The 13,784-nt window shown below is 64.3% G+C and overlaps 2 protein-coding genes across 3 annotated transcripts; both read right to left on the bottom strand.

The window, feature by feature from the left end:
* Positions 1–8: 8 nt before the first annotated feature.
* Positions 9–5,924, bottom strand: NTN3 (netrin 3). The gene is made up of 6 exons (XM_004438160.3): positions 2,486–5,924; positions 2,227–2,415; positions 1,987–2,136; positions 1,814–1,864; positions 1,633–1,707; positions 9–1,338 (listed from the first exon to the last, which is right to left on the bottom strand). The coding sequence occupies exons 1-6, from the start codon at positions 3,411–3,413 to the stop codon at positions 989–991; spliced, it is 1,743 nt and encodes a 580-aa protein (XP_004438217.1). The 5' UTR covers positions 3,414–5,924; the 3' UTR covers positions 9–988.
* A 3,238-nt stretch (positions 5,925–9,162) lies between these two features.
* Positions 9,163–13,597, bottom strand: TEDC2 (tubulin epsilon and delta complex 2). 2 transcript variants are annotated; one of them, XM_087449458.1, is made up of 10 exons: positions 13,514–13,597; positions 13,327–13,425; positions 13,022–13,092; positions 12,482–12,887; positions 11,936–11,989; positions 11,161–11,293; positions 10,929–11,040; positions 10,720–10,821; positions 10,084–10,274; positions 9,163–9,730 (listed from the first exon to the last, which is right to left on the bottom strand). In XM_087449458.1, the coding sequence occupies exons 1-10, from the start codon at positions 13,537–13,539 to the stop codon at positions 9,584–9,586; spliced, it is 1,341 nt and encodes a 446-aa protein (XP_087305584.1). In that variant the 5' UTR covers positions 13,540–13,597; the 3' UTR covers positions 9,163–9,583. The 2 variants fall into 2 exon arrangements, with proteins under 2 accessions (XP_087305584.1, XP_087305585.1); XM_087449459.1 differs by having other exon boundaries at positions 10,084–10,271.
* Between the last annotated feature and the right edge of the window lie 187 nt (positions 13,598–13,784).

The following is a 13,784-nucleotide window of genomic DNA, read 5'->3' as shown; positions in this document are numbered from 1 at the left end:
GGTCTGGGCGAGGAGGGGTGGGGGTTCGCGCGCGGCCCTTCTGGGCTCGAGTGGAGCGAGCAGAGGGCTGCGGGGCCCCGCCGAGGGCCGGGCCGGGGGCATCCGGAGCTGGGAGGGCTGCTCGCCGGAGTCGCCGCTGCCCCGCCGGGTTACGCGTAGGCCTGAGAACGCGCGTCCGCGTGGGCACGATGTCGGTTCTGAGCCGGCGGAGAAGGGGCACAGGGGGTCCTTGGGGCGGGACCAGAGCAGAGGAACCCTGAGGCCGAGGCTGAGAGAGACAGCCGGACAGAGACAAGAGACAGGGACACAGCAGGCCAAGAAAAAGGCCGAACACAGGCAGAGACGCAGCAGGAACGGGACACGGACGCCCAACCGGCAAACAGGGCAGGCAGAGGTGACAGGCGGGACAGATGGGGACCAGAGGCCGCCGTCCTTGCTGGGGGAGGAGTCACACCGCCCTCCGCGAGTCCTGGCAGGGGGCGGGGGAGCCAGTGTCACTGAGCCCCATAGGGGTCCACAGGTGTCTGTGGTGGCCACAGTGCCTCTTGGGGAGTCAGAGCGCTCTCACAGAGTCTGTGGGGGTAGAGTCACAGTGGCCCTTGCGGTGTTCGCAGAGCACCGAAGTGTTCAGCCCCACAAGAGAGTTCACAGCCTTCCGGGGGGGATCACTGTGCCCCTTGGAGGGGGCAGATAGCGCGAGGGGGGGGAGACCAAGGAGTTCTTTGGCATGACAGTTGCCCAAGGTAGCCTCGAAGCAGCTCTTTGGGGCTATCACATCCCTCTCTGTCGGGGCGTCGCTGCGTCTGTCACACCCCAACTGGGCACAGGCGCGAGGCACCGGGGGAGGCACCTGACAGGGTCGGGGCGGGGGCCTAGATGGCGAGACGCGCGACGCGAGCAAAGACTCCTCGACAGGCGAATGCACTGGATGAACGTGCGCCTTGATGTGGGAGCAACACCCCGCCCGGACCCCGCCCGGCCTGCGAACTCAGGCAGCCCCGCAGCGCCCCCGTCGCTCTCGCCGCTGCAGCCTCCGAAGACGCCGCGTCCACGCGTCCCGCCAGGGCAGCACGAGACTCCCGCGGGCGGCGCTGAGCCCGGGCCCCCGGCCCCCAAGGTCTCCTGCCGCTGCCCCCGGCCCGCCCCCCAGCAGCAGGTAGCGGCGTCCCGGTAGTAGGCGCGGGCAGCCGCAGGCCGCGTCCCGCGCGGGCACCCACAGCGCGCTGCTCCCGCGCCGCGCGCGCTCCTCGCCGCTCCGGAACACGGCGAGCACGGCCACCGGGAAGCGCATCCACGAGCCGCGCGCCTCGCCGCGCGCGCCCACCGCCACCTGCACCGCTGCCGGGAGGGCGAGACGGGGGCGGAGTCAGGAGGGGCGGGGCCAGGAGGAGGCGGTCGCGCGGAGGAGCACAGGGTCCCGCAGTGGGGGGGCGGGGAGTGCTGAGCAGGGACACAGAGAGGACACACCGCACGGGGGGCACAGAGAGGACACCGGGGGCTGATAGGGCGGGGCCAGCGACAGTGGGGGACCTGAGGGATGGCCTTGGGGACCAGCAAGGGTCAGGGTATCCAAAAGGCAAGTGGGGAGAGCAAGGTGAGAAAGTGGGAGCAGGAAGCCTGAGGGCGGCCTACCGTAGTCCTTCCTGCAGAACTTCTTCAGGCTGATGCGGTAGCTGCCTCGGGCCGGTTTGCAGTGTGAGTCGCAGTCTGCGGGGGCAGGGCCGGAGGCTGACACACACCCCACCTCCTTCCTCTACCCTCTCCTCCTCCTCCCATGGACATGCCAGTCTGGGACTGTACTGTGTCCACTCACCTTGGGGCTCCACAGGGCTGCTCTCCTCAGTGGGTCCAGGGACAGGGGTCTCTGCGGAGAAGGTGGGAGAATGGCCTGCGTTTGAGGGGAACAGGGCTCAGGGGACAGCAGGCAGCAGCAGGGAGCTGGGGTGGCCTCGGCTGAGGTGGCCTAACCAGGGCAGGGTCACTCACTCACGCAGGGTGCCACCGGAGAGCGGCTCTGCTGGAAGCCAGGGGCACAGCGGTTGCAGGTGAGGCCAGTGACACCGTCCTTGCAGGGACACTGCCCTGTCGTCTGGTTGCAGGTTTTGCCAGCGGCACCAACAGGGTGACAGTCACAGGCTGAGGACAGAGGTGGGATGATCAGAAGCCCATCTGGGGATGTGGGAAACCCAAGGGTGAGGGTGTGCAGGTGGCTGGTGGCCGGCTCACCCCTGCAAGCACGGCGATCACTCAAGGCACGGCCTGGGTCTCGATAGAAGCCCTCCCGGCAGTAATGGCAGTGGCGGCCAGCGGTATTGTGCCGGCAGTTGAGGCAGACACCGCCACTGCGGCGGCCGGACAGTCGGTACAGCTCCATGTTGAAGCGGCAGCGGCGGGCATGGCCATTGCAGGAGCAAGCTGCAGGGAGGGATGGGTCAGGGCCAGGCTGGCCATGTCCAAGATCCCCAGGCCACCCTCCAGGCCTCACCAAAGCAGGCGTGGGCTTCCCGGGCAGTGGCCCGCTGCCATGGCCTGTCACAGTAGAAGGGCTTGCAGCGGCTGCAGTCAGGGCCCTCGGTTCCATGTCGGCAGTCGCAGATCAGGAGGCCCTGGGTGTCCAGCAGGCACCTGGAGGCATGCCCATTGCACTTGCAGCGACCCCCCACCTGGAGCTCAGTGGCTGAGTAAGAGTAAGGGACCATGGCCTCAGAGTCCCTGGTGTCCTCCAGCATAGCAGGCCTTGTGAGCACTACTCGAATGTCCGTGGCAGTCACCCAGTCTTGGAGCACTGGGCTGCTGTCCAGATCCAGGCCTGGCGGGCTGCCATCCTGCACACTGAAGGCCAGAAGGCCACCACCATCAGACTGGGCCTGGGGCTCAGGGAAGCAAAGAGCTTCAGGCCCGGGGCCAGCTGGGCCATTGGCAGGGGCAGGCAGGCGGCCGTAGTCCGGGCCACAGCGGGAGGAGAAGAAGCCCAACGGGGCCCAGGTGCGGCCGTGGTCCTGCGACTTGAGCAGGGCCACAGAGGCAGGGGGTGCCGAGCAGAAGCGCAAGCTCACAAACACCAGCTCAAAAGCTTTGCCCAGGGGCACTGTGAGGGTCACGTTCAGGGGCGCCTTCCTCAGCGACTCCGAACGCCAGCACACAGGGTTTGCAGTGCCCCCTGCGGAGGTCAGGAGGGCAGCAGGGTGTGCCCGCCGCGGGTCCGAGGCGTCGCAGACCCGCGTGGCCGGCCGCCCGCACGTGCTGGACGCCAGCACCTCGCGCCCCAAGGCCGCGTTCACCAGGCCGGGCACACAGCTGCGGGGCGCGCCCCCCTGGTCATGGCAGGGGTCGGCGGGCGCCGGCGGCCCCGGGCTGAGCGCGGCCGAGAGCGTGCCTGCGGTCAGCAGCAGCCCCCAGGGCCAGCTGGGCATGGCCGGAATCACCGTGGGTCAGCCAGCCGGCCGGGGCCCCACGCCGCTGCCCTCAGGGACAGAGAGCCTGGGTCCGAGGCTCTGCCCGCCGGCTCGCAATGCCGAGCAACCAGAGCCCCCACGGCGGCCCCAGCCGGGGCCCAGAGGTGGGAGCAGCCACAGGCACGTCCCGGGCCGAGCGCAGCAGCGGAGATATTGCCGCGTCCTCCCGCTGGGCCTGGAGCGATGACAGGCGTCGCCCCAGCTCCCGGCGCCTCCGCCCGCGGAGGCCCCACCCGCCACCCGCCGCTCCCACTCACCCACCGAGGGCCGGGTCGAGCAGGTCTCCCAGCCTCCCGGGAAGGGCCGAGGGCGGGCGGGGCCTGGGGCTCCGGGGCCGCAGCCTCCTCCCAGCTGCAGCGAGGGCGGGCGAACTGTGCCAGGAGGGGGTGGGGGGCGCAGCAGGCGCAAGCCTGGGCCCAGCCGGGGGCGGGGCTGCTCGGGCCGGGAAGGAGGGAAGGGAGGGGAGGGGGCCTCGTCGGCAGAGGCGGAATCAGAAGCAGATTCAGACACTGGCTGGGCCAGCGGGGGAGAGGGCTGGGAGGCCCGGGAGCCTGGGGAGGGGCCGGGGAGCCAGGAATTCGCTGGCAGGAGGGGTCTGGAGGGGGCCGCTTAGCCACGCAGCCCGTGGGGGACGACCCATTAGGGTCCCCAGCCCGCAGCCAGGCCTTGACTGCTCCTGGGGCTGTGCCACGTGCTGGGCAGGAGTCTGGCCACCTCTTCCCCCAGGCCCTTTAGGCAGGCTGGGCCCTGGATCTGAGCATTGGAACCCGGATGCTGCCTTCAGTCTCTACAAGGCACACCCAGGGCAGGGGGAGCCCAGGGGTGTCCCCAAGGCAGCAGTCTGCTCTAGTAGAAAGAACCCAGGATTGGGGCCAGATCTGACTTTTAATCCAAGCTGCTCCAATTTCCAGCTGTGTGGTTCAGATTCCTTAACCTGCTGGAGCCTCAGTTTCCTCATTGGCCAGATGCCTGTTATTCAACTTTGCAAAGTTGTCAGGGGGATCTGATTAGCTGCATAGGTGTTGGATGTAACCAGGGGCTCAACAGACTTGAGTCCTTCCTGCCTTGTGTTCAGAAAGGACTGCCCCCGGCCCCCTGCCCAGGACTGTCCTGACTAAGGGATGAGGCTGGTGTCCCCAACCCGGATCAGACAAAACTCTTGTCCCAAAGCATCCCTGGGTCTCTGAGTGTAGTTGCATCACCATGATGGTCCTAGCCTTCAGAGCTGGCAGGGAGGAAGTGTGAGCTGTTCATGTGTGTGTGGGAGGTGAGTGGGTGGGTATAGCCCACTAGGTGTCCGAGCCTCTTGGGGTTCAGGGGTTTGGTCAGCTGTTGAGGACCCATGGGGAATGATAGGGAGTGGGGTTTGATCCATGGGGAGGGCCTGGTCACAGATTGCTGAGTGTCAGAACCCCAGAGCCTGGCTCACATACCAGCAGGTTTGGGTAGGGAAATAGAAGCCCAGCTGGGTAGCCTGGGCAGCAGCTGGGGATGGGGCAGCTACAGCTGAGAGTTGCCCCGGCCAAGAGAGGCAGGAATCACTCTGGACAGAGCTTTAGGTCCTTGATGGAGGGGACCAAGCATCCTAGGAAGGGTTTGCCCCATGCAGAGCGGGCAGGGAACTCAGGCACACAATCCGCGTGGGAGCAGTGCTGAGGCCTGAAGTTTCAGACGGGAGGGCTGACCCCAGGCGAGGCCTTGCAGCCGGGGAAGGACACCACGTGGTGTATCTGTGTAGGCGGAGCTGCCACCCTTGGCCCGGCCAGCCCAGCGAGGCTGCAAGGACTGATAAGAAGAGGATGGAGAGAGGCAGAACCTTTGTGCTGTTTAGGAGAGGAGGGGCCTCCCAGGGGAAATGGAGCGAGGAGAGGACAAGCAGAAGGGCTTGACCTTGGAGGAGGAGCAGCAGGAAGACAGGGTGCTGACGCCCTCTGGTCAGGCCCTTCCCCAGGCCTGATGTGCACAAATGCAGGGGTCCAGGATGGAGGAACTGATGGGATGATGGAAGACTGTGACAAGACTGAGCCAGGAGGCCCAGAAGGGCTGCTGGCCTCTCCCTTCACCTCTGGCAGCGGCAGGAAGGCTGTGGGTCCCTCCTGCCCCACCGATCAGGCACCATGGGGCCCCATCCCTCAACTTCCCAATGGAGAACATGTCCCTTATAACAAACAGCTGTGCATAATGAGGGAGCTGGCAGGGTGCATGTTCTGCTCTGGGATGGGTCAAGTTCAGAAACAGCACCTTCCCAACCATCCTCTTCAAGGTACTTCTGGTCATCAGCCTCAAACCCCACCTGGGATGAGAGGAGCCCTGGTGGGAGGGTGGGGGCTGCAACAGGTCCTTCTGGGACTATTAGAAGCAAGAAGGTGACCAGCTGGCCACAATAGGGAGAAACGCCCAGGCACAACACGGGTTCCACAGGGCCTGAGACAAGTGTCCAGGGAACCCTGGCTGTCTGGACTTCAGGACTCTTGCCAGAAGGGAGGAAAGCAGGAGCAGCACCCCCCCCCCCCCCTTCTGGTGTAGGTGGAAGGAGGCCCCTGGGGCTCAGCCTGCTGCAAGCGTTCACTGGGGTCAGCAGGCAGGGAGCCCGGGCCCAGAGGGTTGCTACACCACCAGTTAGCTCCCCAGGGAGGAGGCTGCAGGCAGCCTGGTCTCTCTTCCCTGGAATGGCCTTCTGCACACATTCTCTTCTGGCCCCCAGGGCAGCCCTGGCAGATGGTGTGCTGGGTGTCAGGGAGGGCCTTCCTCCCAGCCCCCAGCCCAGGCTCATTGCTCTTTGTGGACTCATCACCTGACCCCAGCCCGACTGTGGCCTCTCACACTTACCACCTCTCTGCTGGCCATGCCCCCTCCTGGCACCTTAGAAGAGGCTCCGCCTCCCAGCCCCCACCTGTAATTCCTCCTGCCCCTGCAGTCCCTCTACGCCCAGCCCCACTCAGAGTGACAGTCGCTGGTTTTGGGGCATGCAGGGAACCTATCTGAGGGAGAAGGGACAGAGGGGGCCTGACAGTCCCAGGCCTCAGAGAGCTGAGGTCTTTCCCCTAAAAGGCCGACTGATCAAATACTCTGGCCTAGCCCAGGGCCTACTGCCCCCGCCAGACGCTTGCAAGCCACACTTGTTCACGGATCGCGCAAACATTTATTGAGCGCCTATTATGCCTCGAGGGGCTTCCAACCCAGCGGGGAAGACAGATGGCTGGGGGAGAGGGACAAAGCAGGCTGCGCCTCGCCCCAGGAGGGTGGCCACCGCGAGTTCGGGGCCCGCCGCCGCCCTGCACCGTGCACGGCAGGGTTCCGTGCCGCGCAGACTCCCGCCCGCCCCGCGCTCAGCCAGGCCCGCTCTGCAGTCGCGACCAGCTCTGCGCGCCAAGCGAAACGCTGAAAAGCAACATTGGGCGGAGGGGATGCGAGAGGAGCAGAGCCGAGTCGGGGGAGGGGAGGGAAATGACTCGTAGCCCCCTCCGCCCGTGCTTCCTAAGGATTAGGAAAGGAACGGTTTGGGGAGGGAACCTGGGGAGGGGGTTTCCGCGACCCGCGCGCCGCACTGCGCTCGCCGGCCTGGGTGAGGTCTGGAGGGAGGAGGCGCCCAGCTCGCCGTGACCTCGCTGGTGAGGGGGGCTCGCATGCGAGCTCAGGGCGTCCCTGGCTTCCGCTGCCCGCCGCGCGCGGCCCTCCGCTGCCGCCGAGCGCGCCAGCACAGGAAGGCGGCGGCCAGGAGCCCGAGGCCCACGCCGAGCGCGGCCAGCGACGCGCCCTGGGCCAGGTCCAGGCGGGGTCCGCGCAGCGAGAAGGTGATGGTCGTGGAGGCGGCACCGGCCAGCAGGGCGACGCCGCCGAATGGCAAGACGCAGCGCGGCCACGAGCTCCCCACACCGCCGGTGGCCAAGAGCAGCGCGCGCAGGGCCCCGGGAGGCTCGGGGGGCGCGGGGGGCTCGGCAGGCGCCGCGGGCGGGGGCTCAGGCGCGCTCATGCCGCGCTCGGGGTGGGTGTGGGGCGCCCGCGCAGCCCCAACTCCGGTCCTCACCGGCCACGTCAGAGCGGATTGGCCCGGGATGCGGTGACGCCGGGGAGAGGAGTTCGCCACCACCTCCTGGTTTGGCGCGGAATCGGGGTGGGCGGGCGCTAATCTGGAGGGGTTCTCCCTTTCCTGCTGTGGGCTCCGTGTGTTGGGTCCTTCCCAGAGCTTCCCCCTCAAGCTATCCACAGCACCTCCCTGCCAAAGGCCCAGGCGTCTGCAGTGGCCACAGGACACCACCAGTGCCCAGGACTGGCACCAGATAGGTGGGTCACTGAGTCAACAACCTTTGGGTGCCCATCCGGGCCTGGCTAGGGATCAAGGTGGATAGAACCACTGCCCTTGTGGGGCAAAGGTCCAGTAGGGAAGGTGCACAATAACAAGTGACCCGGTGGATGAAATAACTGGTGAAGACTACCTGCTACAAAAACTGATTCTGCGGTGGCAACAGGGTGTTGGTGGAATTCACTCTGGGGATTAAGGGTTCCTTGAGACCTGAGCACCTAGGCATAAGCTCTGGAGGCAGCAGTGGGTGACCAGGAGGTGGGTGGTTGTCCCCCAGGCTCCCCCTTTCCTGTGGTTCCTGCCCTGGGCAGTGGATGGAGCTGTTCCACTCCCTGGAGGCCCCTCAGTGCAATGAGGACCCTGGCTTTTCATTTCCTACTTTGGTCTGTCATCTGGTCCCAGCAGCATTCAAGACCCAGGACTCCAAGTCGAAGGTTTCTGGCCTACTGGACTGTGGAGCCCTTTACAAGCAGGGCCTCCTGCCAGGGGCCTGGATTCACCACGAAGCTGCCTCAACACCACCCAGTTCACCCCCCATACATGCAACACTTCACCTGGCTGTCAGACCTGGCCTTCTCCAGGAGCTACCTGCCTCCTAGGCCTGGGTCCCTTGAGGCAGAGGCTGGTGTTATTTCCTGTGCACACAAAGGGCCAGTGCCCCAGCTCTGAGGATTGTGCTTCGTCCATAAAGGTGCTCAGGAAAGATTCGTTTAAAGAACGTCACAGCCTCCCAGCCCTCACCAGAACCCAGCATAGCCGCTGCCCTCCCCCACCTCCAGGGGGACCCTGCACGCACTCCTCTTGGCCACTGGTGGCACACGGGGCTTGTGGCTGGGCTGCATGCTGCCATTTGGCATCATCGCCCTGATGGCCAGCGCCGCTGCCATGGCCCATCACCTTCTCACTGTGCGGACCCTGCCTGGATCTGGCCCAGGGTGCGTCGCTGGCTGTGCTCCGCGCAGGCCTCGGGCTCAACATCTTCTTCATCTTCATACATCTCGTTCATCTTCACCCCAGCCCCAGGGGTAATAACCAGTACCCCCAGTATGACAGGAGGGACAATACTGGGAATTGAGGCTCAGAGCCCTTAAGAATCTTTCTGAAAGTGCCACAGCAGCAAACAAGTCATGGTGTAAACCCAAATCTGACTGGTGTAAACCCAGAGGCCATGACCTTGACCTCTATACTTTCTTGCCTTCCACAAAGCAATTGATTCTCCTTCAGCAGGGGAGGCAGGAACCTTGGAAGAGGTGATAGTAGAGCAGGTGAGGGGTCACGGCTGAGGGGGGATGGGCCTGTTCTCTGGCGCAAGCTCAGCTGGGGGACCCACACCAGCCCCAGCAATGGCCCAGGAGGAGGTGGTGGGCATGGATGCCAGGAGAGATGTGATACGACTTAAATATATATACTTTCTAAAGTAGTTTTAATGTCACACAGTGGCTTTTAAGTCTAAAGCGAGAGAAAACAGAGGTAGCTAAGAAAAGCCCCCCATAGGCCTCTGATCTTCCTGAGCCTGTGGAAAGCCAGGCTGAGCCAAGCCTTGACCAGCAGGTTTAGCAGCTGTGAGAAGGGCCCTAGATTCCTCAGGAAGAGCCAGGGGGCCATCCCCATCCCACCTCAGAAACCTGCTTTCCCAGAAGGGTACAGGCATCTCTGGGTCCCCAGGCCCACTGCAGAAGTGAAAATCTCCTCTATACGCATTTACTTAACCCTGACCAGGGAGAGTGGAGCTCTCCCGACAGGCTCAGGGTCAGGACCAGCTCACCCTCGCCCCAGGGTCCTGAGCCCTAGGAGTGGGGCTGGGGGGGCTGGCCATGCGAAGGGCTCAGTTAGCAGGTGTGTCTCGCAGGATGGTGAGGAAATGCTCACCTCCTTCACAGAGCAGGCTGTGCACAGCACGGCACAGTGCCAGCCAGCGTGGCCCCCGAGGCTTCTGTGTGCTCACCAGGGGGAGGAGTTCAGCCATCAGGACCTGGGGGAGCAGTGCAAGGCCAAGGTCTCAGGGGGTCCCAATCCCAGGTGGCGGGTCCAAGGGCCCCACAGGTGGGCCCAGGGGTGGGGCAATTCCAGGGCAGGCTTCGAGGCTCCATGCTCCAGTCCCTCCCTCCTCCCAAAGGCCCATGCTCTCTCCTGCTGCCCCCACTGGTGCTGTGTCCAGCACGTGCACAAGCCTAGAGGCTCCCATCCTCCCTGGGGATCCTAGGTGAGAGTGTAGACAGGATCTTAAGGCTGAGCCCTCATGAGGCTCCAGACCTGGAGTCCTCCCCAAGGCCCACAGCTCCCCTGGCACCCGCCACCCACTCCCCACCCCTACTCTGGAAGTACCTTTTCCAGGTGGATCTGCTGGTCCAGCATGGCTACCCACAGCCTGAGGGACGCCAGGGTCTGCAGCTCCTGGGTGCTGGAATAGAGAAGCAACTGGGGGCTCCAGATGGTGTCTGTTCCTCCTCCACAGAACGATGGGGCACTGGGGAGTCTCCCCTCAGGCCATGGCACCAGCTGCTGTCCCATCACTGCTGTGAGGACAGGGGATGTGGCCTCATGAGGCGGTGGCCAGGCACCTTCTCCTCACTTGCCTTCAAGGGGGTGTAAAGCCTGCCTTTGTCTCCTAGACAAAACCCTATTGTCGAAAAACAACCATCTCCTGCAATATCAGGCGAGTCATCTGCCAGTACCTGATTCTCACATGCCGCTTTTTCAATAACTAGATAATTAAGCAAACTACTCAAAGTGATACAGTTGTGTGTCAGCAGGAGGTATGGGGTGGGGGGGCCGTCTCAGCTGGTCCCACAAGGACAGCTGGTTAGAACTCAGGATGAAGTGGGGTGACACAGGGAAGGGCCTGCCTGCCTCTGCTCCGGGGTTGCTGTTAAAGTCCCAACACTGCCCTGTGGCTAGAGGACCTTGACCCCCAACCAGACTTCAGCACAGGTGTGAGTAGGGGTAGGGTCGGGGTCTCACCTGCATGCAGCTCCTGCAGCCTGTGGAGACACTGTCCTGCAATGGCCTGCAGCCCCTCCAGGGTAAGCAGGCAGCGGTACTCCTGCATCCAGTCCTTGGGGTCTACGCAAGAGTCAGGGAGTACAGGCTGGGTCCATGCTGGTCCTGAAGCCCTCCTGGAGCCCAGCCCTCCCCATCCTGAGGCAAGACCAGCATAAGGGCCCACTGACCTGCTGTGAGCTCTTCCCCCATGCGCAGTCTCAGCAGTGAGCAGGCCTTCCGCAGGCGCCCCACCTCTCTCTCCACCTCTGCAGCACTGAGCCCGGAGCCAGGCCAGCCTGACTGGACACGGGTCAGGGAAACTCCCCTGTAGCCAGGATCCTCCCCTCCCCTCCCCACAAGGACAGGGTCTGGGAGCTGCTCCTCAAACTCACCAAGTTTAGAGCCAGAACCTCCCCTTACCTTCCCTCCCCCAGGCTCCCACAAGCCCAGCAAGGATTCGGTTGTCTGCATTTTGTGGAGGAACTGGGTTTTGGCGGTGATAGCGGCATCCATGGAGTCACCGGTCTCTGTAGAGCTGAGCTGGGCCCACAGGCTGGGATGCACAGACAGGTACCCCGGGAACCAGAGAGGGGTACGGTTATTCCAGCCAGCCGGGCTGGGCCTCTGGAGGTGGGCAAGGACCAGCCAGGGTAGCAGCCCCAGCTTGGGGTGTCTGGCTCTGCTGAATGCCAGGAGGCGGCCTGCAGGGGCCTTGGGGAACCCAGAGGACACTGTCCATGAAAAGGGGACAGAGCTGACCCACTCTGGGAAATACCAGGAGAAACTTCAAGAAAGAAGGGGAGAGGGGCAGGTGACTGGTAGGTGGGACGACTGGTAAGACCTCTGGGTGCTGGCTTGAAAGGCACCACCTCATTTAACCCTCATAACACCTCTGCAAAGCCGGTACTGTGATCGTCACCTCCACAGGGAAGACAATTTGGGACTCGGAGACACCAACTGCTTTGCTCAAGTTCTAGCAGTTTATGAGTGGCTGAGCTGGGGGCCTCAAAGGGCACTGAATCGAAGGTGACTATGGCAGTCCTAGCTGGGCAGACTCTCTTAACCTGGAGAGTATCCCCACCCAGCAAAGAAAGCAGAGGGACCTGCTGGAAGTCTTACCAACATGGCCCCGAGCTGCTCTCCACCCTCCCCTGGTCTCCCCTCTGCCCCTCCCAGGTGCAAGACTCAGCCTCACCGGGAGTTCTGGGAAGCCGCCTTCCTGAAGGCCATGGGCAGCTGCAGCAGAATCCTGTGAGGGAAGCCAGGGCTCAGAGCAGCCTTGCCTCACATAGGGGCTGCAGGTCCCGCTCCCTGCTCAGAGCCCAATCAGGGATGACGCTTCACCCCCTCCCCCTGAAGAGGGCTTCCAGAGTGACTGTGGGAGCCAGCCCAGTCTAGGTTTGCCCTACCAGAGAGAAGAGAGGGCACCATGAGCAGAGCACAGGCCCTCAGGGCCTATCTGGAGCCCCAGGCTGGGTGGATAAGAATATAGGGCACTGCACAGCCAGGGAGGAAAGAGGGACAGGCCCCAGCACACCAGACCAGCACCCTCACAGCCAGCTGTTCCATTCTGCCAGCTTCTGGGCATGGGCCTCATGGGGTGGCACCTGGGGCTCCCCTAGCCTACATGCAGTTCAATGCCCTGCCTTCCCCATCACTAGAAATCCCAGACTCCTGTTGCTGGCCAGGGTCTGATCACGTAGAGACAGCAGTTCCTGCAGAGAGGGTCTGGGAAACCTACCCCTTCTCCTTGAGTGTGAAAGCTTCTGGGGACTGAGAAGCAGCTGATGGGGCTATTTGTTGGTCCCTGAGGCCTGGTCCAGGCTTGGCAGCTCGGGCCCCTCTCCCCATACAGGTCCGATCCCCCACTGACAGAAGCCTGTGCTCAGGGAAGCCCTTGGCAGGCACGGTGGTCCGGCGAATGCCCCTGGGGGGTTTTGTCTCTGATGCTTGGCTGCCACCCCGGCCTGAGGTGTGGAGTGGGGCAGAGGCTGTGGTGGCAGGAGAGGCAACGGACCCAGACTTCAGGCTGGAGGCCCTGTCTCTTTCTCCAGTCTTAGAGAGGCCTTTTCGCACTTGTACAGCCTTCTCCAGTGCCTGGGTCAGAAGCTCCAGCTCTTTGAGGTCTTGGGGGCTGGGTGTGCGTGCTGCAAAAGCCAAGAGTTATGGAGTGCCCCCCCCCCCCCCCCCCCCGCCACTATCCCCCAAGAGGGGTCCCTCCCCATGCGTGCCAGAAGACAGGCCAGGGCAGCGACTGGCAAAGGTGGTGGTGGAGGTTTACCTGGAGACCCCGCCTCTTCATTAGTTTTTGGTCCTGGGGTTGGCTCGGGAGCCGGAGGCTCGGCTGGTTCCCTGCGAAGACACGGGGCAGCCGTGGCTCGGCCAGGAGGCAGGGCCCGGGCCCAACACCCCACGGGGCCGTCTGGGCTCAGAGCCAACCCCAGCCTCAGGGCTTGTAGGGAAAGGGCGGCGCACCGACGACCCGCAACTCGGAAGCGGGCGCTGGGCGCGGCCTCCCGGCCCCAGGCTCCGAGCGGGGTCTGAGGGCCAAGGGAGGCCTGGCCAGGGGTTCCGGGGTCCGCGTACCAGACCCGCAGCAGCCGCCGGGAGACGCGCAGGCTCCGCTCCAACTGCCGCTGTCGCTCGGCGCAGGCGTCCAGGGCGTCACGCAGTTCGGCCAACAGCCTGGGAAGTACGCACCGGCGGTCAGCACCCCACCAGCCTCGGGCCGCGCCCCCTCCCGCCCCCACTCCCTCCGCCACGCTGGCCTCACCGGCGCGAGCAGCCGGCAGGTAGCATGAAAGTGGCAGCGGCTCCTCACAATTTGCCGCCACCGGAAGGTCTCGCCCCTTCCGTGCTAGAAGACCGCCCCTTCCGTCCGGACTACCCAATCCCGAGCCCAGAGCTCAGGGCCCGCCCCTCGACAGCCCGCCTCCGCCCCCCTGGGGGATGGGTTGGGTGGGGTCTGCAGAGGGACCTCGGGTGACACGCAGGCTTGTGGTGTGGACAGCTGGGGAGATGGTGGCACTTGTGATCGCTTAACG

The sequence above is a fragment of the Ceratotherium simum genome, chromosome 26 (assembly GCF_057802395.1).
Source record: "Ceratotherium simum simum isolate JZ-2026a chromosome 26, ASM5780239v1, whole genome shotgun sequence".
NCBI lineage: Eukaryota > Metazoa > Chordata > Mammalia > Perissodactyla > Rhinocerotidae > Ceratotherium > Ceratotherium simum.
The sequence above is the reverse complement of the archived record's forward strand: the minus strand, read 5'-3'. Positions and strand labels throughout refer to the sequence as shown.

Excerpts from the sequence above, each read along its gene's own strand:
- NTN3 (XM_004438160.3), bottom strand. The coding sequence starts at position 3,413 with ATGCCCAGCTGGCCCTGGGGGCTGCTGCTGACCGCAGGCACGCTCTCG. Across the intron at positions 2,137-2,226 it reads TGATCGCCGTGCTTGCAGGG|CCTGTGACTGTCACCCTGTT; the intron begins GTGAGCCGGCCA and ends CTCTGTCCTCAG. Across the intron at positions 1,865-1,986 it reads TCCGGTGGCACCCTGCGTGA|AGACCCCTGTCCCTGGACCC; the intron begins GTGAGTGACCCT and ends CCTTCTCCGCAG.
- TEDC2 (XM_087449458.1), bottom strand. The coding sequence starts at position 13,539 with ATGCTACCTGCCGGCTGCTCGCGCCG. Across the intron at positions 13,426-13,513 it reads CCTGCCGGCTGCTCGCGCCG|GCTGTTGGCCGAACTGCGTG; the intron begins GTGAGGCCAGCG and ends CGTACTTCCCAG. Across the intron at positions 10,275-10,719 it reads GCTGCAGGAGCTGCATGCAG|CAGTGATGGGACAGCAGCTG; the intron begins GTGAGACCCCGA and ends CTGTCCTCACAG.